Source organism: Natator depressus, chromosome 8 (assembly GCF_965152275.1).
Source record: "Natator depressus isolate rNatDep1 chromosome 8, rNatDep2.hap1, whole genome shotgun sequence".
Classification (NCBI taxonomy): domain Eukaryota; kingdom Metazoa; phylum Chordata; order Testudines; family Cheloniidae; genus Natator; species Natator depressus.
Genome location: NC_134241.1, coordinates 77,878,388 through 77,898,815, shown reverse-complemented (window position 1 = coordinate 77,898,815; position 20,428 = coordinate 77,878,388). Strand labels below are relative to the sequence as shown.

At 40.0% G+C, this 20,428-nt stretch overlaps 1 protein-coding gene across 9 annotated transcripts in view; it reads left to right on the top strand.

Moving 5' to 3' along the window:
- DNAI3 (dynein axonemal intermediate chain 3) overlaps positions 1–20,428 on the top strand; it is a 56,741-nt gene that overhangs the window by 11,075 nt on the left and 25,238 nt on the right. For 8 of the 9 annotated variants that reach the window (XR_012640585.1, XR_012640584.1, XR_012640586.1 and 5 more), the window contains exons 2-11: positions 559–697; positions 2,908–2,949; positions 9,532–9,713; positions 10,296–10,400; positions 12,892–13,038; positions 14,015–14,214; positions 14,591–14,707; positions 15,834–16,024; positions 16,899–17,023; positions 17,124–17,213. Coding sequence is in view for 6 of the 9 variants with exons in the window: in XM_074961410.1 (XP_074817511.1) it covers positions 574–697; positions 2,908–2,949; positions 9,532–9,713; positions 10,296–10,400; positions 12,892–13,038; positions 14,015–14,214; positions 14,591–14,707; positions 15,834–16,024; positions 16,899–17,023; positions 17,124–17,213 (1,323 nt within the window). In the remaining 3 variants the exon portion in view is untranslated. Of the gene's footprint in view, positions 1–558; positions 701–2,907; positions 2,950–9,531; positions 9,714–10,295; positions 10,401–12,891; positions 13,039–14,014; positions 14,215–14,590; positions 14,708–15,833; positions 16,025–16,898; positions 17,024–17,123; positions 17,214–20,428 lie in introns of those variants that run through there. The other variant, XM_074961407.1, reaches the window with a different exon arrangement.

Below are 20,428 nucleotides of genomic sequence, written 5' to 3'. Positions count from 1 at the left end.
AACCTGTGTGTGTGTGTTTGTATGAATGAATGTGTGAATAAATATGAGATTGAATGGAATGTTATAGCTATAACTAACTGCTTACTATGATTCTTTCTGTATTCACAATAAATGTTGTATTTTGCCTTTTTCCCTTTAATAAGATCCTGCTAGTTTTTATTTTATTGGTATAACAACTGGCCAATATAGACGCTACTGGCGCACATTAAAAGTTCCCTAGTGACCGCCCTACCTTAATGCACTATGGAATTTTTACTGCCAGTTAGTGCACAGCACACTGGTGTGCTTTAAAAATCACACCCCTCTAGCGCACATTGCTGTACTGTGTGGACATGCCCTAAAACAGAAGCAGCAGCACTTTCCAACTATAAGATGCCACGTCAAAAGTACAGTAAGTTTGGGACATAAAAGTTTGGACAGTGCCTTTAGACATGGATGAAAAAGACTTTAATGATAAGCTGTATAAATGTAAGCCTTGGCCAAAATTCTCATTTTGGCCAGCGGCAAACTTGACCCTTTGATTACAGTATATTAATGCTATATATAATATCTTTCCAGACAGAAATTTGAAAAATGTTAGAAAGTCCAAAATCCAGCAAGACCTCTGAACTAAGTCCCAAAGGTTCAGTAAAGAAACTTAAAATTAAAGAACAAACCAAAGCTAAAGGATCAGCCAAAGGCAAGCGAAAACAGCTTGGTATGTATAATACTACAGCGGTAAAGAAAGATGTTGCCTAGATTTACATAGCAGCTACTTACATTGCTTGGGCTAAATGTTACAACATTAAAACTCACTAATTTGCACCAGTGACTGGGAGACCTGTTATGAATTACTACAATTTTGTGAATTAGCAAGTAAGTGATCAAAGCACAAGCACCATGGACATTACATCACACAATTGACTATATTCATTTAGAAAAATATAGTTTAGATTTACTATGTGGCCTACTGGATAGAGCACTGGACTGGGACTCAGACAACCTATTTTCTATTCCCAGCTCTGCCACTGGGCTGAGGGTGACCTTAGCCATGTAACATGACCGCTCTCTGACTCAGTTTCCCCAGCTATAATGTGGGGATAATGATGCTTATCTCGTTGTAATGCATTTTGAGATCTACCAATGAAAAGCATATGAGAGCTAAGTGTGATTGATTATTATTGCTTTACAATGAAGACAGAGGTTTAAGTACAGGAAAATACTGAGGTATCTCAGGTGCCACTGTGCAGAAAATGTTCAGTGTTGCATATTTAATAGTGAACACCATCAGTGTACTATCATTTTTTAAAAATATTATGAAGTCTCACTGTAATAACATGTAACTTTACTGGAGTGCTCTGGTATTATAACTCAGCTGAGAAGTGGGGAGAGAGAGTTAGCAAAGTGCAGGTTAGTGAGGCTCTCCTGTGTATTGTAAGGAACGAGTTTCTTCAGGGGTTTAGGCAAATTCACCCAAGAGGTCACAATGTGCTATCAAGGTGAGTGTTGAAATTGGACTCCGTGTGCTGCTGCTCTGCTCTAAGGGGAGCTGGGCTGGAATCATGTCTGGAGAGGGCCAACTGATCACAGCAGAAACCAGAAAGGAAACACACCTCAGTGAATGGTATCAATAAAAACCTCTTCAGTTAAAACAATTATCAATACTATCAACAACAGGTCAGCACCCCAGGCTAGGTATGGACCAGGGTCAGTTCACGAGTGTAGACTGGAGGCCTATGTCCCCAGCCCAGGAAGGACTGAAACCTAGCCTAGATCAGGGCCTTTTTCTCAGGGCTTCACTTGTTATTCAGACACAAAACTCACAAAGTAACACTGAACAAAGCTATTCCCCAGTCCTTCTTCTGGCCATCTGCGTGGGGCTATGTCTACACCTCAGAGCCTATGCCAGCACAGCTACATCAGCATATGCTGACCTACCCTCCAATGTAGACACAGCACACACCAATAGAAGGGGTTTTCCAACTGGAGTAGGAACACCACTCCCCAAACGGCATTAGCTATGCCGGCAGAAGCACTCTTCTGTCAACATAGCTGTGTCTACAGGTCTCTGGTCTGGTCCTTGGGATCTCTTGTTTCTTCAGTCAAGTGCTGAAGTGGCTCTTGGGCAGGAGCCTCCACCAAGTATCCTCCCTCCTCGGTGGTCAGCCTAGAATGAGCTGGGCTGCTCCCTTTTATACTCAGGCAGCAGTTGGAGCATGCCCATCCTGTGGGGTTAACTCTTTCTTGCCTAGTGCGGGGTATGCAAACCCTGTCACACCCTCCCAATCACTATGTCTAGTGAGTACTGTGCAGCAGAGCAGACTGAATGCCAGACCATTAATCCTTTCCTGTCCCGACTCATTGTAGGGTTTGTACACCATCACATAAGCTCAGGGATGCCCAATGACTCCTGGAGCTCCGCACTCCACCACTCTTTAGAGAGATGCAACATCTGCTCCTCTGAATACCAGCCAGCTCTACTGATCAAAGTGTTTAGGGGGACCTGACCATTTACCATCCCATTCAGTCAGGACCATTTCTGGGTGGCAAGTTGCCCAGGGGATGCTATCAGGTAGAGTGTAGTGACTGCATTTGTGCCACAAGGTGGGAGATTTCCTCTTTGGTGTATTGAGCACCTGTTCACAATAAACATGCATTTTACATTTCTCTCAAAATTCAAAGAAATATCAATGCCTCCTTAAAACACATTCAGACACTCATTCTAATAGGATTCAGTAGTTTCTTTCGTAAAATCTAAGTTGAATAGAAAGTGTATTGTGCTGCCTCGTCACAGGTTAGATTTTATGCATTATAAAGAATGTGTTGCCACTTGTTTATGTTACCCTATCAAATTAAAGATTGTACAAGGATAACTAATGTATTAGAATTTTTTAAATGCGAACTTAACATCATGTTATTGTATTTCAGGTAAAAAAGATGAGGAAGTTGACATATCTATGGCTAGCATAGGTAAGTTCCATTATTGATCGGGATTTACAGTACCAATTTTAGAATATTTTACAGCATCCATAATCACTGAGGTTAATAATGTAGAAGAATAAGGAAAGATGAAGAAAAGTTTGCTATGGATGAGAAAGAATTAGAAACTATGAAAGAGTACATCTGCCTGAACTAACTAGTAAAGTACAACTGTCTGATTAGCAGGCAGCTTGGTGTGGAGTGTCAGATAGGAATAGCTTTCCCAACCTAGAAGCCTATGTTATCAGGAGTTGAAAAGAGGAGACGACAGCTTGTGCTGAAGAGAGCTGTGTACTGAAGGGGAGGTGAAGTGTATTTACAGGATGATATTATTGTAAATTACCTGCAGTCAAAAGAAAAACTTCAATATTTAAACCAAATATTTAGATTTCCTTCAATCATTGTTAAATCATTCTTAAATCTGGTTGGAAACTGATTTACAGTCCATTTCATTGGGGTCTACCATTACCAGCACCACAAGTATGAGCCTGTTTCAGCAAGGGAGTGGCTTGCAGAATTAGGCACAGAAATTCCAATTGCCATTTAAAAACTTCTAAAAGAATTCACATGATGTCAACCACTTCTTCCCTAGTGGATATTTTTACCCTTGGATATTGAGTAAGAGGACTGCAATTTTTGTTTTTAATAAGTTAAGTCTAGATATATTCACTTGTCTTAAATATTGTAGGATTTTTCACGCCTTTCTAGAACCCTCTTGTTATGCATTCTTTTGGACAGATTTTGCAGTTCTTGACCTCAATTGAAAATTTGCCTGAGAAAAGACTACCCCGTCAGGCTCAATAGGTTACATTCTCAGTTGGATGTATTGGCATTTATTGGTGCGGCTTTCATGGCTAAAAGCAGTTGCACACCTGAGACATCTGAGGCAAATCAGAATATACTCCTCATCAGAGGATTTTATTAAAAAAGACATAATTCACTCCTTTCCTCCAAATAGCATGATATTATTCAGTACTGTGTGCTGATGGATGGAGGTAAAATTACACAGTCTTAGAAGTTTCACCTAAGCTTGGGTAAATTGTCTCTGCTTTTAATAAAGACAGAATATGTCTCGTCTTTCAGATGATATCAATGTTATGTTTATGATGTTCCTGGAAAGTCGTCAAGAGAAACAAATAAGAATTGTAGCTCCACCTAGTGGCGAACAATAGAAGAAAAAAATTGATATCTTTATGACTCAGTTTATATAGAATTGTAGTAGTTGGAAATGCAAAAGATCCTATTCTCTAAACATACTATCTGTGCAGGATTCTCATTCCTGGTTCTTAGCTCCTTAGCATAAAACTAGCAAAATTCCCTTTGCTCTTTAGGGTTTGTTTGGCCCCTCAGGATAGTAGTATCAGGTTAAAGTGTGAACTGTGGGCACAGACATTATAATAGTACAATAAACAAACAGGAACCAATGTCCCCAAAACTAAGACTCTTCTAAAAGTCCACCACTACGATACAAGGCTCTTCCAGACAAATGGTACAACATTTGTGGTGTGCGGTAATAGAAGGGTTTCATTGGCACTCACTGGGGTTGACCTGCATAATTTATTTGCACCTTTACTATTCATGAATAATTTCACCATTCCAAAGTCATGCTGATAGTACCTGTTTACCGCCATGACCCATTTTATAGGTCTTTGATACATTATTTAAATTTATTTATATTTCAGTAGCATCCAAAATGTGTGAGGCACGGTATAGTCATATAGAAAGACATTAGTCAGAAGAGTTAACAATCGAAAAATTTTGCCTTGATGCCAAAAACTTTTACTCAGGAAAGCATCAGCTGGCAAAATTACTGATATGAGGAAGAATTTCAGGATCAGCTCTTAGTTTTGTATTATGATTTGGATTGGAATCCTTCAGGCAAAGAGATGTTATGATATGACCTATTATTCTGGTCATTGCTTTTAATTTTTAATTTAGTCTCATAGACATAAGTGGTGGAAAAGACATTTTAGGTCATCCAGCCTGCTCTGCTGATGCAGGACAGTTGTCACAGTATATTCCTTAGTGTTCTGTCTAGAGTAGTTTTCATAAATTTTAAATGGACATTCATTATGTTCCATGTGACACTGAAACTGCATCAGATTAAGAAAATGTTTTTCTGTTAACACTGAAGGAAAAGATATTTTGCAGCTGGTTCAAGCTTTTTGTTTTTTAAATCATCTGCTACCATTTGAGTGCAGTACAGCTGTTTTATTAGATGAGCTATTTGAAAAATCACCATTATTCTCGATTAGGACCTTTTGATACATAGAGAGAATTACCTGACTAATTGCTTGGGTTTCCTTTCACTTTTCTATCAGATAATTTCCTCCTTTCTGATAATTTCACAATAAGAGGATTCCAAAAATATTATGGGTAGGGATAGGAAAGTTATATAGATTTTCCTCTGGGTACCAATCCAGTTAGTTGCACCCTGGGCATCAGTCCTGGACACCCCAAGCAACAAATCGTGAGGACTGATACACATGCATGTTGTGCTGTCCCTCTGCTCCCCCTGTCCATTCCATTCTTGTGAGTCAACTGGAGATTAAAATGGATGAAAATCCTGTTATCAGTGCACTATAGAGATGTGGATTTTTGTCCTGGTGGCTCACAGGAACAGAGCTGGCAAAGGGAGTGCAGGGAAGGCATGACATGCATGTGCCTGTCCATGATGTTGTTAGATGGAAAGTTCCTCAGTAGAGCAACTGGGGATTTTAGTACTGTTGCAGTCCTCATGCTGAACGGGTGGTAATTTTCTTCTCAGAGAGATGCTTTGCAAGAGGAAATGTAATTTCCTGGGCCTGTCAACCATGACATATCAAAATCTTGGCTGTATTTGTAGCATTGCAGCTGTGTACTAGGGTTGAGTGGGTCTGTGTCCTGACCACATCCTTCACTCCCTGGGGCAGCAGGGGCTGAGAGTGCTACAGAACAACATGCTCAGTTCTTTAGGAGGAATAAACTTCTCAAGTTGCTTCTTCGTAGTTGGCTCTTATAGCCAAAATGCTAGGCCAAAGAAGGATTCATGTCCTGGCCTCCTCATCCCGAAGGGGGGTTGGGGTTGTCATTGGAATAAGGTGCCTGACAGGGAGAACACAGATACTCTTGGAAACTCACACAAACATAAGTCCTTAAAATATAAGCAATATTGAAAAGGAAAGCAGTGAAATGTTAATTAGCACTTGTGAAGCAAATAGACACAGGAATTGTGTGTGTGTGTGCGCGCGTGTGTGTGTGTTGTATGCATACTGCACAATGTTGTGTAATAGCCAGGAAGTCCAGATAGAACACATCTTTCATATTGCAGAGTATACTAGGAATGGCTTAGTATTCCACTGATTTCAGTGGATGACTGCAGCAGAGTGGATGCAGTGGAGGACCTGCAGTGAAAGGGTTTAAAGGATAAATGTGGGATTTATCAAATATTACATATTAAATTATAGGCCTATTCGGAAATTTAGCTTCCTGGATGATAGAGATTAAAAAGGATTTATTGTTTTGTCAGTTCTAAAAGGATTAGGTTTGAGTTGACTTCTCAAAGCATGTTTACCAAGCTGATCAATATCCCTATTTTAGATTTACCTACTTCATCTTAAAATAGACAAAAAGATGCCTGCTCCAGGTCTAGATTATCCTGACAAAATGTACCTTATAACAGGAAATAGAAAAACTCTGAAACACCAGCAAATCTCAAAAAAACCCCGCCCAGCCACCAAGAACATAACAAAACCCACCTGGCCCTTCAGGTCCCCAGAAACCTCCATTCTCTAAGCAGGTTTCAGAGTAGTTGAAAAGAAGCATTTTGTAGCTTGCCCTTAAGGTCAGCAGATGTGAACTATTTCAGAACAAAGCTTAGGGTTCTCTACGAAGAATGTCCTCTCAACAGCTCCCATTCTAATAAGTTAGGAGAGATCCAGCTTGAATGCCTTTGTAGTCTGCAATTATGGCAGTATTGCATGGCGAAAAAGGAGGTCTCTCAAATAGGCAAGGCTCAAACCAATTAGGCCTTTATAGGTTATAACCAACTATTTACATTCCATCCAAAGCCAACAAGCAGACAGTGCGATTCAGGAAGCACCGGTGTCGCACAACAGTGCCCTTGCATTCGATTGGCAGCAGCAAGAAGCAGCAGATTTGGCCCCTCTGGCCCTCCATTATGACACGTAGAGTGATGAGGCCAAAATTGAGTGATTGGCACTGCAACCTGGTGCACGGGGCCAGGGGGCCAAACCTGAGTGAGCACACTGGGCGGTGGACCAGCCAGTGCTGCTCCTTCTTGCTGCTTCCATGCGGCTGGCTCCTATACCAGGGCTCCCCGTAGGGGCTTGTCTGGCTTTGTCCCACTTCCAGAAGCTTGTGTCCCCTCCCTCTCAAGGATGGGGAATGACACTACACCTGGGTGGACTGGGCTGGAAGGTAGGGGCTGAGCATGGTGCACAGTTGGTGGGCTAGATGCTGGGGCCAGTGGCAGCAGTGGGGATGGCTCCACAGCGATTACCAGTGCGTACCATGTCAATTTCTGGAGGCACTCCTGGTGTCTCATACTCATGGTGAGCTACATCACGTAACAAGTGGGTCCACCATATTCTACATTAGCTTCAGCTTTTGAATGGATGTAAGGTGTAGCCCCATCCCATATAGAACTTACTACAGTCATCCTATCTAGAAATAACAAAGGCATAGATTGTAGTGTCAAGGTTGGCTTTGAAGATACAGTCAGAGTTCTAGTCAATGTTCTTTGATTATCTAAAAGCAGATAGGAACCTAACAAGATTCACACTTTAGTAACAAATGATGGATACATACTCTCAATCAAAGGGGCATATATAATCTTTGTCATATGCTCTGGTTGTCTCCCTTGGCCAGTCATTGCCACCTCAGTTTTACCTGGTTTGAGTCTCAATCAGTTTGCTCTTATTCATAGAATCATAGAATATCAGGGTTGGAAGGGACCTCTGGAGGTCATCTAGTCCAACCCCCTGCTCAAAGCAGGACCAATCCCCAATTTTTGCCCCAGATCCCAAATGGCCCCCTCAAGGATTGAACTCACAACCCTGGGTTTAGCAGGCCAATGCTCAAACCACTGAGCTATCATGCTTCAATCTCACCCAGTAACTGAGAAATAGACTCAACTGCACCCTAGACAGGATGAAATGGAGATGAGGGCCCTGATTTAGAAAAGCATCCCTGTTCAGGACAGTACATAAACCTGTGCTTAAAGTTAAGCATGGGCTTAATTGCTGTCCTGAATAGGGGTGGACTCATGGACTTTCCTCAGTCAGGGCCATAGAGCTGGAAATCATTAAGTATATTGAAAGCATTTCAGTCCATGCCTCTTCAGTAACCCTCCTAATGGCCTCATGCACACTGAACAAGATGTATGAGGTGACAGAGAGGAAGTCTGCAGCACCCCGTGTGAGAACCCATGAGACAGAAGAGCAATTGCCTAACACTGGGTGCATGAAGCTAGCACATAGCAGCTCTGTCTAAACCCAGTTTGGTCTTCACATGAGTTAACAAAACCTCATAATTAACTGTAGCAAAGACTGCTGGCAAATCTGACAATATCAGTATGGACACCCTGTCTTTATCCACTGCCTGAAGGCCATTGACCAATGCAAATATAATAGTCAAAGCCCTGAATGACAAGGGTTTAGGAAGTCAGAGGCATCAAGATACTATGAGTTGTCTTGCTGCAACCTTTTCCATAATCTCAAACAAACATTAACAATTAGATACAGTCACTAATTACACACATTATCAGCATCTAGAGCTGGATTTTGATCAGAGGACATATGCATGCTTCCTTAAGAGCACTTGGTCCTCTGTTCTCTTTCAAGGTAGCATTGGCCATCTCCTGTAGCAAAGGACCAGTATTTCCCTACTGGCCATCACTAGCTAGGAATAAGACCAAGTGCAGGTTGTGGAATGAAGTTTCCCCAGCATATTACTGAGCAACACTGAACAAAACTCAAGCAGAAAATACTGAGAACTTGTCCCCTCCATATACTACTGTAGTTTTATAGATGCAGATGTTTTGGTCTGAATACTGTAAATTTTATCCACAGTGATACAAGATTTCCACACTCCAGGAAGGATTCTCTTCAGCCAAAGAATAGACATAACTTAGATTTTCCAGGCTATCCACCACGTTAAAGAAATCAGCTGATCATTATTTTGTGAATGCTAGATTAGCAGCAAGGAAATGTTTCTTTGCCATCCACACAGCCAACTCCTAGCACAAAACTTCTGCCTTAGTATAGCATAGGATGACTGTGAATTTATTCTTCTGTTTTCTTGAAATATTTTATTTTAAATAACATATATTGATTATGCAAAATGTGTTAGGCGCAGGCTTTTACAACATGAAGACAATGTTATCTTTTCATATTGAATTTACAGTCTGTGCCACCAAACGTACCAAAAACTTTAAGTACAGAGATTCAAAGGTTTCATGTTGCTAGCCGTAAGAAAGATCTAGAACTGTTAAGGACATATCTCCTACACTGTCAACCTTTCAAGGAAAACATTATTTTTGTTCACCCTCCAACTTTGCCTTACCTTTTCTAGGCCACCCAGAGATCTTTCCATTAGTTTTCACTCAAAAGACACAAGAAATTTTAAATTGTCGAATTAATGAAGATGTCACAGAAGAAAAACCTTACAAACTTCTGAAAAAAGAGGACATAATTCAGGACATGAAGACAAGAGCTGCAGTCTCCGATTTCCACCCAGTCAAAAAAATAGTCCTAGTACGTAACTCCTTTCATTTTCACTTTAAAACTTAAACCCTCAGACCATGTAATTTCAGTGGTAAGGCCCATCCTCATCTGTCCATCTGTGACTACTCTAGGAAAATGTATTTTCATTTCCATTTTTCATATTAATATGTAATCCTTAAAAGGAAATTTAAAAGGGAATAAATATTAGTATATTACAAAATAGAAATAAGTCTATGTATGCCTTTGGATATGGCTTTGAAATTTTCACTGAAGTCCATGAGATTTGTACACACACATGTGAGGGCAAAACAGCCCTCTGTACTTGTAAATTTTTACAAATTCTGACCCTGATCATCCACCACTAAAGTTAATGACAACTTTGCCATTGACTTCAATGTGCATAGGATCAAGCTTTTTTTGCACATTACTTGCTTTCCGCTTTCCAGTAAATAGTCACAGTTCTTTGCATTTAAGAATTGTTTTTTCTTCAGGATTTGTTTTCTGGTATTGACTACTTAAATGTCTAATTCACAATTTTACAGATCTTAGATTAATATATCAGTTGTAATTGGAAGTGGAATATATGAAACCTTTCTGTTCTTATTCATGCAGGAATATCCAGGGGAAGAACTTCTGGTAGTTTTAGATACAGAGTTCAAATATGGACAGAACTTTTATCTTGTTGCAACTGAAGAGGCCAAGGAAAGCTTTTTAAATGTAAGAAAATTCAAACACACCTTCACATTATTTCACATACTCACAGTGCTACAGACACACACGCACACTTTGAGATCTGTATTGTCTCTTCTTCTCTTTCTCTTTAATTCTCATCCATCAGCTCAGCAGCGACAATGGGGCCGAATGAAGTTTTTCCATCACTTTGTATCAGCTTCACAGCCTCATTCATCTTTAAATATTTTTGTTCTGTGTCATTCTTCACTGTGTTTATCTAATACGTCCTCGGTTTTCCTCTCTTTCTAGTTGCTTGCACTCTGGTACATATCACCATATTTGTATCCTTTCTGGGTTCATTTTTGACACATGTTCAAACCATTGCAGTTGTCTTTCTTGACTCTTCTGTAACAGCATTATTTCTTGCCATGTTTTTATCACATAATTTTTTATTTTCTGCAGTCTTGACTCTCTCAGTATTCCTCTCTGCTAGTTCATTTCTACAGTCAATATCTCATGTTCATCAGCTTTCCTCATACTCCAGCATTCCAACCCAGACTGCAATATCAGCACACTTGTCTAGTATACACTGATTTTAATTTTTATTGAAATGTCTTCAGCCTTCCAGATATTACAGAGTTTTAGGAATGCAATAGTGGCTAGTCTGATTCTTCTTTTTATGTCATTGACACAGCTCTTCAATGACATGAAAAGAAGATCTGTATTGAACACACTTATAAATAAAGCACTCGAATTGCAAGAATTTTACTCTTGAAGTTAGTCTGAACATGCAAAATATACCTATAATTTATACTGAAAAAGTGTTTGGGTGAAATCCCAACTCCATTGTCAATGGGATTTTTGCCACTGACTTGACTGGTGTCACGATTACCATTTCTCATAAAACTGCTAATCACATGTGCAAAATCTCTAGTTTTCCAGATTAGACACATTTCAGTAAGAGATTATAATTAATGGGCTCTTCAAAGGAAGACTATCTATTCAACAAATTGTACTTGCAAAAATAACTCCAGATTTATATATTTGTAAACATTAGAGGAAAACATTAACCTTGTAACTGAAAGTCACATTTGGTTTTGATTTTTTTTCTACTGTTGTTACAAGGAGCACATAAAATTACTATAGTTAAAAAATTAGAGAAAAATGTGCTTCTTATTTTCATTTTGTACATTTGCAAACATTTTTATATAGTCATTTAGACCCTGTTTTGCAAATATTTGTACATGTGATTTCAGTAGGCCTATTTATTTTCCTGAGGTTACTAACATGCTTAAGTGTTTGCAGGACTGGAACCTTAATTAGTTAGGTCTCACTTCTGCAATGCACTGTGCACTGGAGCACCACTGTGTGGACCCCTGTGACCTTCCAAGTGCAGTACGCTGCAGGATGAGGGCCTTAGTCATTTTCTCCTTTTGTTTGGGTGCATCTGTCACACACCAGCAGGCGGGGGGGGGGGGGGGGAAGGGGAAGCATTTTAATAGAAAATAAAATAGTGATTGTACATAAGAACGGCCATACTGGGTCAGACCAAAGGTCCATCTACCACAGTATCCTGTCTTCCAAAAGTGACCAGTGCCAGGTGCTTTAGAGGGAATGAACAGAACAGGTATCATCAAGTGATCCATCCCCTGTTTCCCATTACCAGCTTCTGGCAAACAGAGGCTAGGGACACCAGCCCTGCCATCTTGGATAATAGCCATTGATGGACCTATCCTCCATGAATTTATCTAGTTCTTTTTTGAACCCTGTTATAGTCTTGGCCTTCACAACATCCTCTGGCTAAGAGTTCTACATGTTGACCGTGTTGTGTGAAGAAATACTTCCTTTTGTTTGTTTTAAACCTGCTGCCCATTAATTTCATTTGGTGGCCCCTAGTTCTTATATTATGGGAATAAGTAAATAAACTTTTCCTTATTCACTTTCTCCACACCACTCATGATTTTATATACCTCTATCATATCCCCCCTTAGTCTCCTCTTTTCCAAGCTGAAAAGTCCAAGTCTTATTAATCTCTTTTCATATGGAAGCTGTTCCATACCTCTAATCATTTTGCTGTACCTTTTCCAGTTCCAATATTCTTTTTTGAGATGGGCAACCACATCTGCATGCAGTATTCAAGATGTGGGCGTACCATGGATTTATACAGAGGCAATGTGATATTTTCTGTCTTATTATCTATCCCTTTCCTAACGATTTCCAACATTCTGTTAGCTAGTTACAGTGGACTCGGGAGCAGGTGGAGTACATGAAACCACTTTAAACTTATTTTTAAAAAACTGACTTGCTTTCAAATTGACAGTGTCCCTTTATGGAAAATTGGAAAATTCATTGCTAAAAGGACAGGGCCTAATCCTCCAAACCCTTACTCCTGTGAGTAGCCAGATTGACTACATTGAGACTATTTGTGTGAATAAGAATTGGCAACACTGAATTTGGTATCTACATTTAAATAATATATTTATGTTTATATGTGAAAAACTATAAATATCTTCTTTGCAATTACTTTGTCTTATAGCCTCCAGAGCCAGTGGAAGAAGAAGGAGAGACTAAAGAAGGAACAACAGAGGAATACGTTTATAAGCCTCCTGTCCGCAAACCTTGGGTCTCCCTTGGCAGTGAAAAGGAAATTGAAGAAGAATCAGTTAATGAATCTCTTAGAAAGGTCAGAAATTATAGATATAATTCAATCAAAATCATAATCTCACAAATTCTCTATTAAAATAAAATTAAAGAAGTTCCTTAAATGAACAGAAGGCAGAAAATTTAGAGTTATGCCTGAAATTCTTGTGGTCATCCCAATTTTGATTGCGATCTTGTCAGACATCACAGCAAAGGAGAGTTGGAACTAACTAGACCTCTAAGAAAAACTGAAAGTTCTGTAGGAAAAGATTCTGATGTTTTCCTTTTCCATTTAAGTCCATACATGATCCAGTGCCCTAGACTGTAATGAAGGCACTCTGCTGCTGGAGATGTAAAACAGAAGTCATGGCCACTTTTGGCCATTAAGCATCCCCATCACCATTCGTAAGGTTTGGGGTGGTAGTTTTGATATCTTTGCCAAATAATTACAATTTAGATAATTGTAATTATTTTCTACTTACTTAAGGTCCCAATCCTGCTCCAAACAAGTCAATGGAAAAACTCCCATTAACCTCTGGGAAATCCAAATTCTCCATGTAGTTTAAATGGGATGCAGTATTCTCTTCCGTTTGTTCTGGAATCTGCTGTCTGACATAGCATTTGGCTTACGTGGCATATAGTCCTTGTGGTGGCTCTCAGAGCAGAGTAAATTTCACCCAGAGAGAAGTGAGGTAGTTACTTGGGCAAATGGACAATTTTGATATCTCAGAGTAACAGGATTATCCCTTTCAGTGCTAAGAATAATTTAAAAAATATTCAGAAGTCCTGTACAATTTAGAAAGATAAAAATATATGATGACACACACTTATTGGTGATTTGGGCTCATGAGAGAGGTACAGAATTTCAAAATCTATAAATGTTTGTGAACTCTGTTTACAAGTGACCACCAGAAGTGACCTTGCAGATCTCTGAATCTCGCTGTTTTAAACGACTTGCCTTTCAAGAATATTTTTCCTATGGTTACTTCAGAAAATCTCTTATTTTGGGTGTATTGCAGATTAAATATATGATTTCTCGAGTGCGCAGAGAGTTTGGTTCAAAGGTCAAATTTACTGATAGAAATGCTTCAAGTGTAAAAGATGGCTACATTGAATGTACATCCTATCAGGATAAAAATTTCATCATTAAGAAACTTGAAAAAGATGTTGGTACACAAGTCGTTCCAAAAGTAAGGGAAATGAGTACTCAAACAAAGTGGTAAGTTTGAAATTGATTTAACAGTTTTTAGTAATTATAAAGGGAAACAATCCCTTCATTATTATTTATTAATTTATGTCCTGATTCTGAGCTCATTAACAGTAATGTAAACCAGGAATAACTCATTGGAGTCAATGGAGTTACACAGTTGTAAATCCCGCGTGAGAGCAGAGTCAGGTCCTCTGAGAGCACCTTTTCAAATACTGTGCATCTAAGTTCTCCCCCACTTCCAAAGTCGGATCAACCCAAATCACCTTAACAACATTAGCAAAAAAATAACATAGTTAGCTTTCCATTTTTTATGTATCCTATGGCTTCTTTAAAAAAAAAATTCTTTCAAACTTACTTGTGTTAAAATTTATTCCAAATTGCTTAGGACCTATCCAAGAAATGCAGCCACACAGTATTTTCCTAGAGAGTTCTCAGATGAAGAAAAAGAGCTGTGTTTGTCATCTGAGGATCTGAAAGAATTTATTATCTCAGTGCTTTTAAGGTAAAAATGTTGCAACAATATGCATTAAAGTTTACCTTCAGTAAAGCGGTACACACAACTATACAAGAGGTGTCACAATATACTTAGGTTTATAACTGTTAGTTTTAAAATCAAGACAAAAACTGAATTCTCTGATGCATGTGTCTCCAATCCATGCTGTTCTGTTGTGCTTTGTGGAAGGTGGTTTCAAATCTCTAAAACAAGTTAGTCAGCTGTTAAGCCACAATTAAAAACTTTCTTACTGACAGAAACTTTGAACCATCTGAAATTTAAAGTATAGGTCTCACTCATTCCATGTGTTTTTCCATACTCCACGGGCCACAGGTTGCCCACCACTGCTCTACACTGTCACTTTTGCTAATTATTGAAGTACTTCCATCGTAGTAATGCTATTGCATACTCGTCCAATAAAGTGACTTTAACACCTTCCTCTGAAGCATCAGATATTGGCCACTGTCAGAGACAGAATACTGCTCTAGATGGACCAGTGGTCTGGTCCAAGTAGTGCAGTTCCTAAGTTTCTATATTCTGCATCTTCCTAGCCTATTTTTCTTCTTACTTGATACTGTAATAGGTTTGTGACATCACATTCATTTACATGGGAACAAGTAATACAGTTCGTGACAAATTCATTTTCATGGGCAAACAAAAAATTATGGCCCAGATCCTCAGCAGGTGTAAATGACATAGCTCTATTAAAGTCAGGGAGCTACATCTATTTATATCAACTGAGGATGTGGCCCTAGGACTCCTCTGCTGGATTAAGTAGAAGGAGGAACTATAAACTGTGAGGGCCCAGTTCTACAGCTCTTACTCACTTGAGGAGTCCACTGAAATCATTGGGGTTCAAGGATTGGGCAGTAAACTTCAAGAGCCTAATCACTGAAATCAAATCTATCTGAGTACACACAAGTGAAGTGATAGCACAGTACGTCTATTTGAATGTGAAGGGCTCTCTTGAGAGGACTGACCAGCACAGGGTAACCATTGTGCGTACCACTTTGGGGGATGTGGTCATAACTTTTAAATGGAAGATGTCTCTCTATTGAATTAGTGGGTAATTATCCCATTGAATAATCACATCTGACATTTTTTGAAAATGTTAACTATTATTTTCATAACACAGAGTGGAAATAGCATTGCAGCAAAATGAAATAATGAATGCCTTTTTTGATGACTGGAAAGCATTAGCAGAAGACGAAAGTGCCTTTGGTGGCAAGTCAGATGCTTACCTTAAGGAATACCAATCGTTTACAGACCTGCACTATCTGAAGCATAGAACAGTTAGCTGTGTTTGCTGGCACCCAACCATTTATGGTAATGCTTATCGAATATTTAGTTCATGCCTTAAATAGTTTGAGAGCTTTAAAGTTTAAATTGATGAAGGTTTTATTGGCTTTTAAATGTGGAAACCACTGATTTGAGATAAAGTGGGATATGGACAGATATTGTGTAGAAATCAAAGAGGTAATGTTGTAGTCCAGATGATTTCTTGTACAAGTGTATAGTAGAGAATACATAGGAAGGAAATTTTCCCCTTGTGAAACCCATTTAAAGGGACTCTAATTGTGCTGGGCCTAATTTCTTTCTCATATTATCCCAGAAGCACACACTCTCCATGGGGCCCTGCTTCTCTTTCAACTTCTCCCCACCACTTGGCTATGTGGCTCCACCTGAGTGCAGAGAGCACCAGTATACATTCTGAATGCTTCCCAGTGCTTCCTTTGGGATATTGCAGCTCCACACATGCCACTGAATAGCCAACACTGGAGGATGCACAGGAAATCTGCCTTCTTTTTAAGTATAACAACAAAGGAATTGGTTTCTTAATGGGTGCCCAAGAGCATAACCATGTCTGTCACGTTATTCCAGTTTTGAGATTACAATTTAACAACTCTTAGCAAAAATATTTTGTTATATTCTGGTCTTGGGCTTCCATCATGCATTTATAAAGGTGCCTAATCATTCATTAACTAAAATTATTGCTTTAAAGGTGACTTACAGTGGGGAAAAAATTGGCTATGTATATGAAAAGGAGACATAGCCAATTGTCTCTCTTTACAGGTCACCTATAAAGTAATAATTAACAGAGCCATTAACACTTGAAGTGGGCATGGCATTTTTTTTTTTTAAGAACTGCTAACATTTTCCCTTTATCGACGATGAAGTTGTTTGTTTTCCCCTCCATCAGGGATTATAGCAGTGTCAGTAACAGAGCGGCTTTCTTATGAAGAACGCATTGCCCAGTCGGGTAAACTGTTGTTGCGGAAGTCACCAATTCTTTTTTGGAGTTTCTCTGACCCTATTCACCCTCAGGTATTTAAACAGGATTTTAAAATATTCAGAGCATTCAGACAGCAAAGGAACAATCTTTCCAACATGGCTGTATTTCTCTATTGTTTATTATTTTTTCTAGTTAATGCTGGATTGCCCTGAAGATATCTACTGCTTTGAGTTCTGTCCATCTGATCCCAATATCATTGCTGGAGGCTGTATGAATGGACAGGTGTTGGTTCCTTTCTTTTTCGTTCTGTTATTTTCTATATGGATTGTTCTAGTCAATCTTCATTTTTGAATTTTAATTTACTACATTAGTGTATCTGCACTAAATAGTGAATATTGAGTGTTCTTGAACAAATGGAAAATGCAGTATGGCAGCAAACTTGGTAGTTTGTATAAACTAGTGAAGCACAGTCAAAATACACATGGCCAAATCACACCACTTGTGGGAAAAATACCCAAGTTTCAGCTCCCATGGATTCTGTACAAATGAGCCCACTGTGGTAGTGAAACAGGGTTTGTACCTTTATTGTGCAGGTATGGGCAACCAAGTCTCTTAACCCACGGATAATCAAATATCTACAAGGAAATCCCGTTGCCTGCACTTTATGTCCTATTCCCCTGTTCCTTCTCAGTTTCCTAAGGAACCACATTCCTAGTGGTTCCCTACCTGTGTCTGCATCTAAATCCCTCTTGTGAGAGAGGTTTGACAGCACAAGAGAGTATTCCACACCAAATAATGCTGATAGGATAGGCATGATCTTATCTGAAGAAATTCTTCATACTGTGGACAACTGTTTGGACAGTGACCCTCATGGACTCATTTTTTTTCTTTAATGCATTTTGCTGTTTTGTTGGTAATTTATCAGAAGGAGTATCTGAGGTTTCTCCTCCATAGAATTGCCTTGGCACGTTGCCACTCTTAGGAGTATTGCATACTATTCTTCATGTCCCAGAACCACTAAGGGGACTGGGTTGACTAAAAATGTCCACTTCTCATATCTAAGTGGCTAAGCTAACTGAAAGCTCTAGACCCATCCAGGTCTCTTGGCTCCAGAAACGGAGCATTTTCGTCCATTGATAGCAGGTCGTAGAAAAAACATAGAAATTACCATGCTTGATCAGATCAGCAGTCTGTCTAGTTCAGTATCTTGTCTGCCAGGGGACAGCACCAGATACCTTAAAGAAAGGGAGAATATGTAAAGAAGTTGTGGTCTTGTGAGGGATCTAGTATAACAGATCAGTCCAGCTTCCTTGATGTAGATGGTACCAAAGCAGACTGTGATCATAACTTCTTCATGGTTTCGGTAGATGCTTGTCTTTAGGAGGGCTATGCTGCCTTTATCCTTCATCTCCAATATGGCAGAAGTGTGGGCCTTTCCTTGGACCAATAGTACCTGCATGTCTGTTACCAGTTGCACCAGGCCATGTCCAGATCCATGTCCCTGCTTGTACGTCATTGTGGCTTTAGAATATGAATGCTTCCCATCTTTAGAGTTCTCCTACTTTTTTGGTTCTAGAGAGGAAATCAATAAAATATGAACATGATAGAGAATATATAAAATGATAAATGGTACAAAAGATACAGTTGGGCACCCCATTTATCCTCTACCATAATACAAAAACAAGGAGACATAGAATCATAGAAGATTAAGGTTGGAAGAAACCTCAGGAGGTCATCTAGTCCAACGCCCTGCTCAAAGCAGGACCAATCCCAACTAAATCATCCCAACGAGGGCTGTGTCAAGCTGGCCTTAAAAACAGCTAAGGACGGAGATTTCACCACCTCCCTAGGTAACCCATTCCAGTGCTTCACCACCCTCCTAGTGAAATAGTGTGACACTCTGTACCTCAGGGAAACACCCTACACCCCCATGTTCATCTTTATAAAATGATTGTGTGGCATCCAATGCAAAGTTTGTCATAGCGGGTGTCTTTGGAAGGCACTAAGCATTGTTGTTACAGTGATGTTATAGTAATGTTACAGGTTATAATTTCATGTATGTAGTTATGAGGCTGAAAATGTATCCTCATGGCTTAAAATAAGCCCAGGCAAAAACTCTCCAAGAGCAGAGAAGAGGTTCACACTTCATCAGGGCAGGTATGGGACAAACCCAGCCTCACAGGAACAAAAGAATCTGTTAGACTCTCCCCCTCACTCTTCTCTTCTGCAGACTAAGGGTTTGGCTACACTTGCAGATGTAGAGCACTGGGAGTTAAACCAGCCTTCGGAGACCACAACAGGGAAAATGCTGCCGTGTGTTTACACTGTCAGCTGCAAGCGCACTGGCGTGGACACATTAGCAGCTCTTGCAATGCCACAAAGAGCAGTGCACTGTGATAGCTATCCCAGTGTGCAAGTAGTTGCAACGTGCTTTTCAAATGTGGGGAGGAAGGGGGTGGAGTGTGACAGGAAGTGTGTTGTGTGTATGTGGGGGGAGAGACAGTGTGTTCTAGGGGGCTGAGAGTGTGTCAGCATGTTGTCTTGTAAGTTCAGACAGCAGCAGACCCTCCCCCCTCTCTCATACACACTCACAATGGCAGCATTCCACACTAACGGTTTGCTTTGTCCCAGAGCAGATAAGCATGCTGGCTGTCAGAAACTGAGCTTTGAAAGGGAATATCTGCATGCCTGCGGCCGATTTCAACAGAATGAGAAGAGTGGCCACTTGACTTCAGGGGATTATGGGGCGTTTCTGGTGGCCAATCACAGCGCAGTAATGCAACACTTTGTCCACACTGACCTTGTTTCAGCCGGGGCGCAGCAAGCTTTATGCTTCTTATAGAGGTGGATTACCAGGAGCGCTCCAGCTACAGAGTCCAGGCGCTATACATGCCTTGCCAGTGTGGACACCTCAGGAGCTAGGGTGCCCGGGGCTGCTTTAATGCGCTCTAACTTGCAAGTGTAGCCAAGCCCTTAATAACCGCAGTTTCCTCAGCCTCTCCTCATAAGTCATGTGCCCCAGCCCTCTAATAATTTTTGTTGCCCTCCGCTGGACTCTCCAACTGGTCCACATCCTTTCTGTAGTGGGGGGCCCAAAACTGGACACAATACTCCACATGTGGCCTCCCCGGTGCCAAATAGAGGGAAATAATTACTTCCGTCAACATGCTGGCAATGCTCCTACTAATGGAGTTCAATATGCCTTTTGCCTTCTTGGCAACAAGGGCACACTGTTGACTCATATCCAGCTTCTCATCCACTGTAATCTGCAGGTCCTTTTCTGCAGAACTGCCGCTTAGCCAGTCGGTCCCCAGCCTGTAGCAGTGCATGGAATTCTTCCGTCCTAAGTGCAGGACAATAAAATTGAGAGGAAATGCATTTAATCTGTTAAAAAAAGAAATTGCTTCTTTACACAACACATAATTAACCTGTGGAACCACAAGATATTACTGACCCCAGGAGATTAAAACAATTCAGAAAAGGATTAGACATTTTTA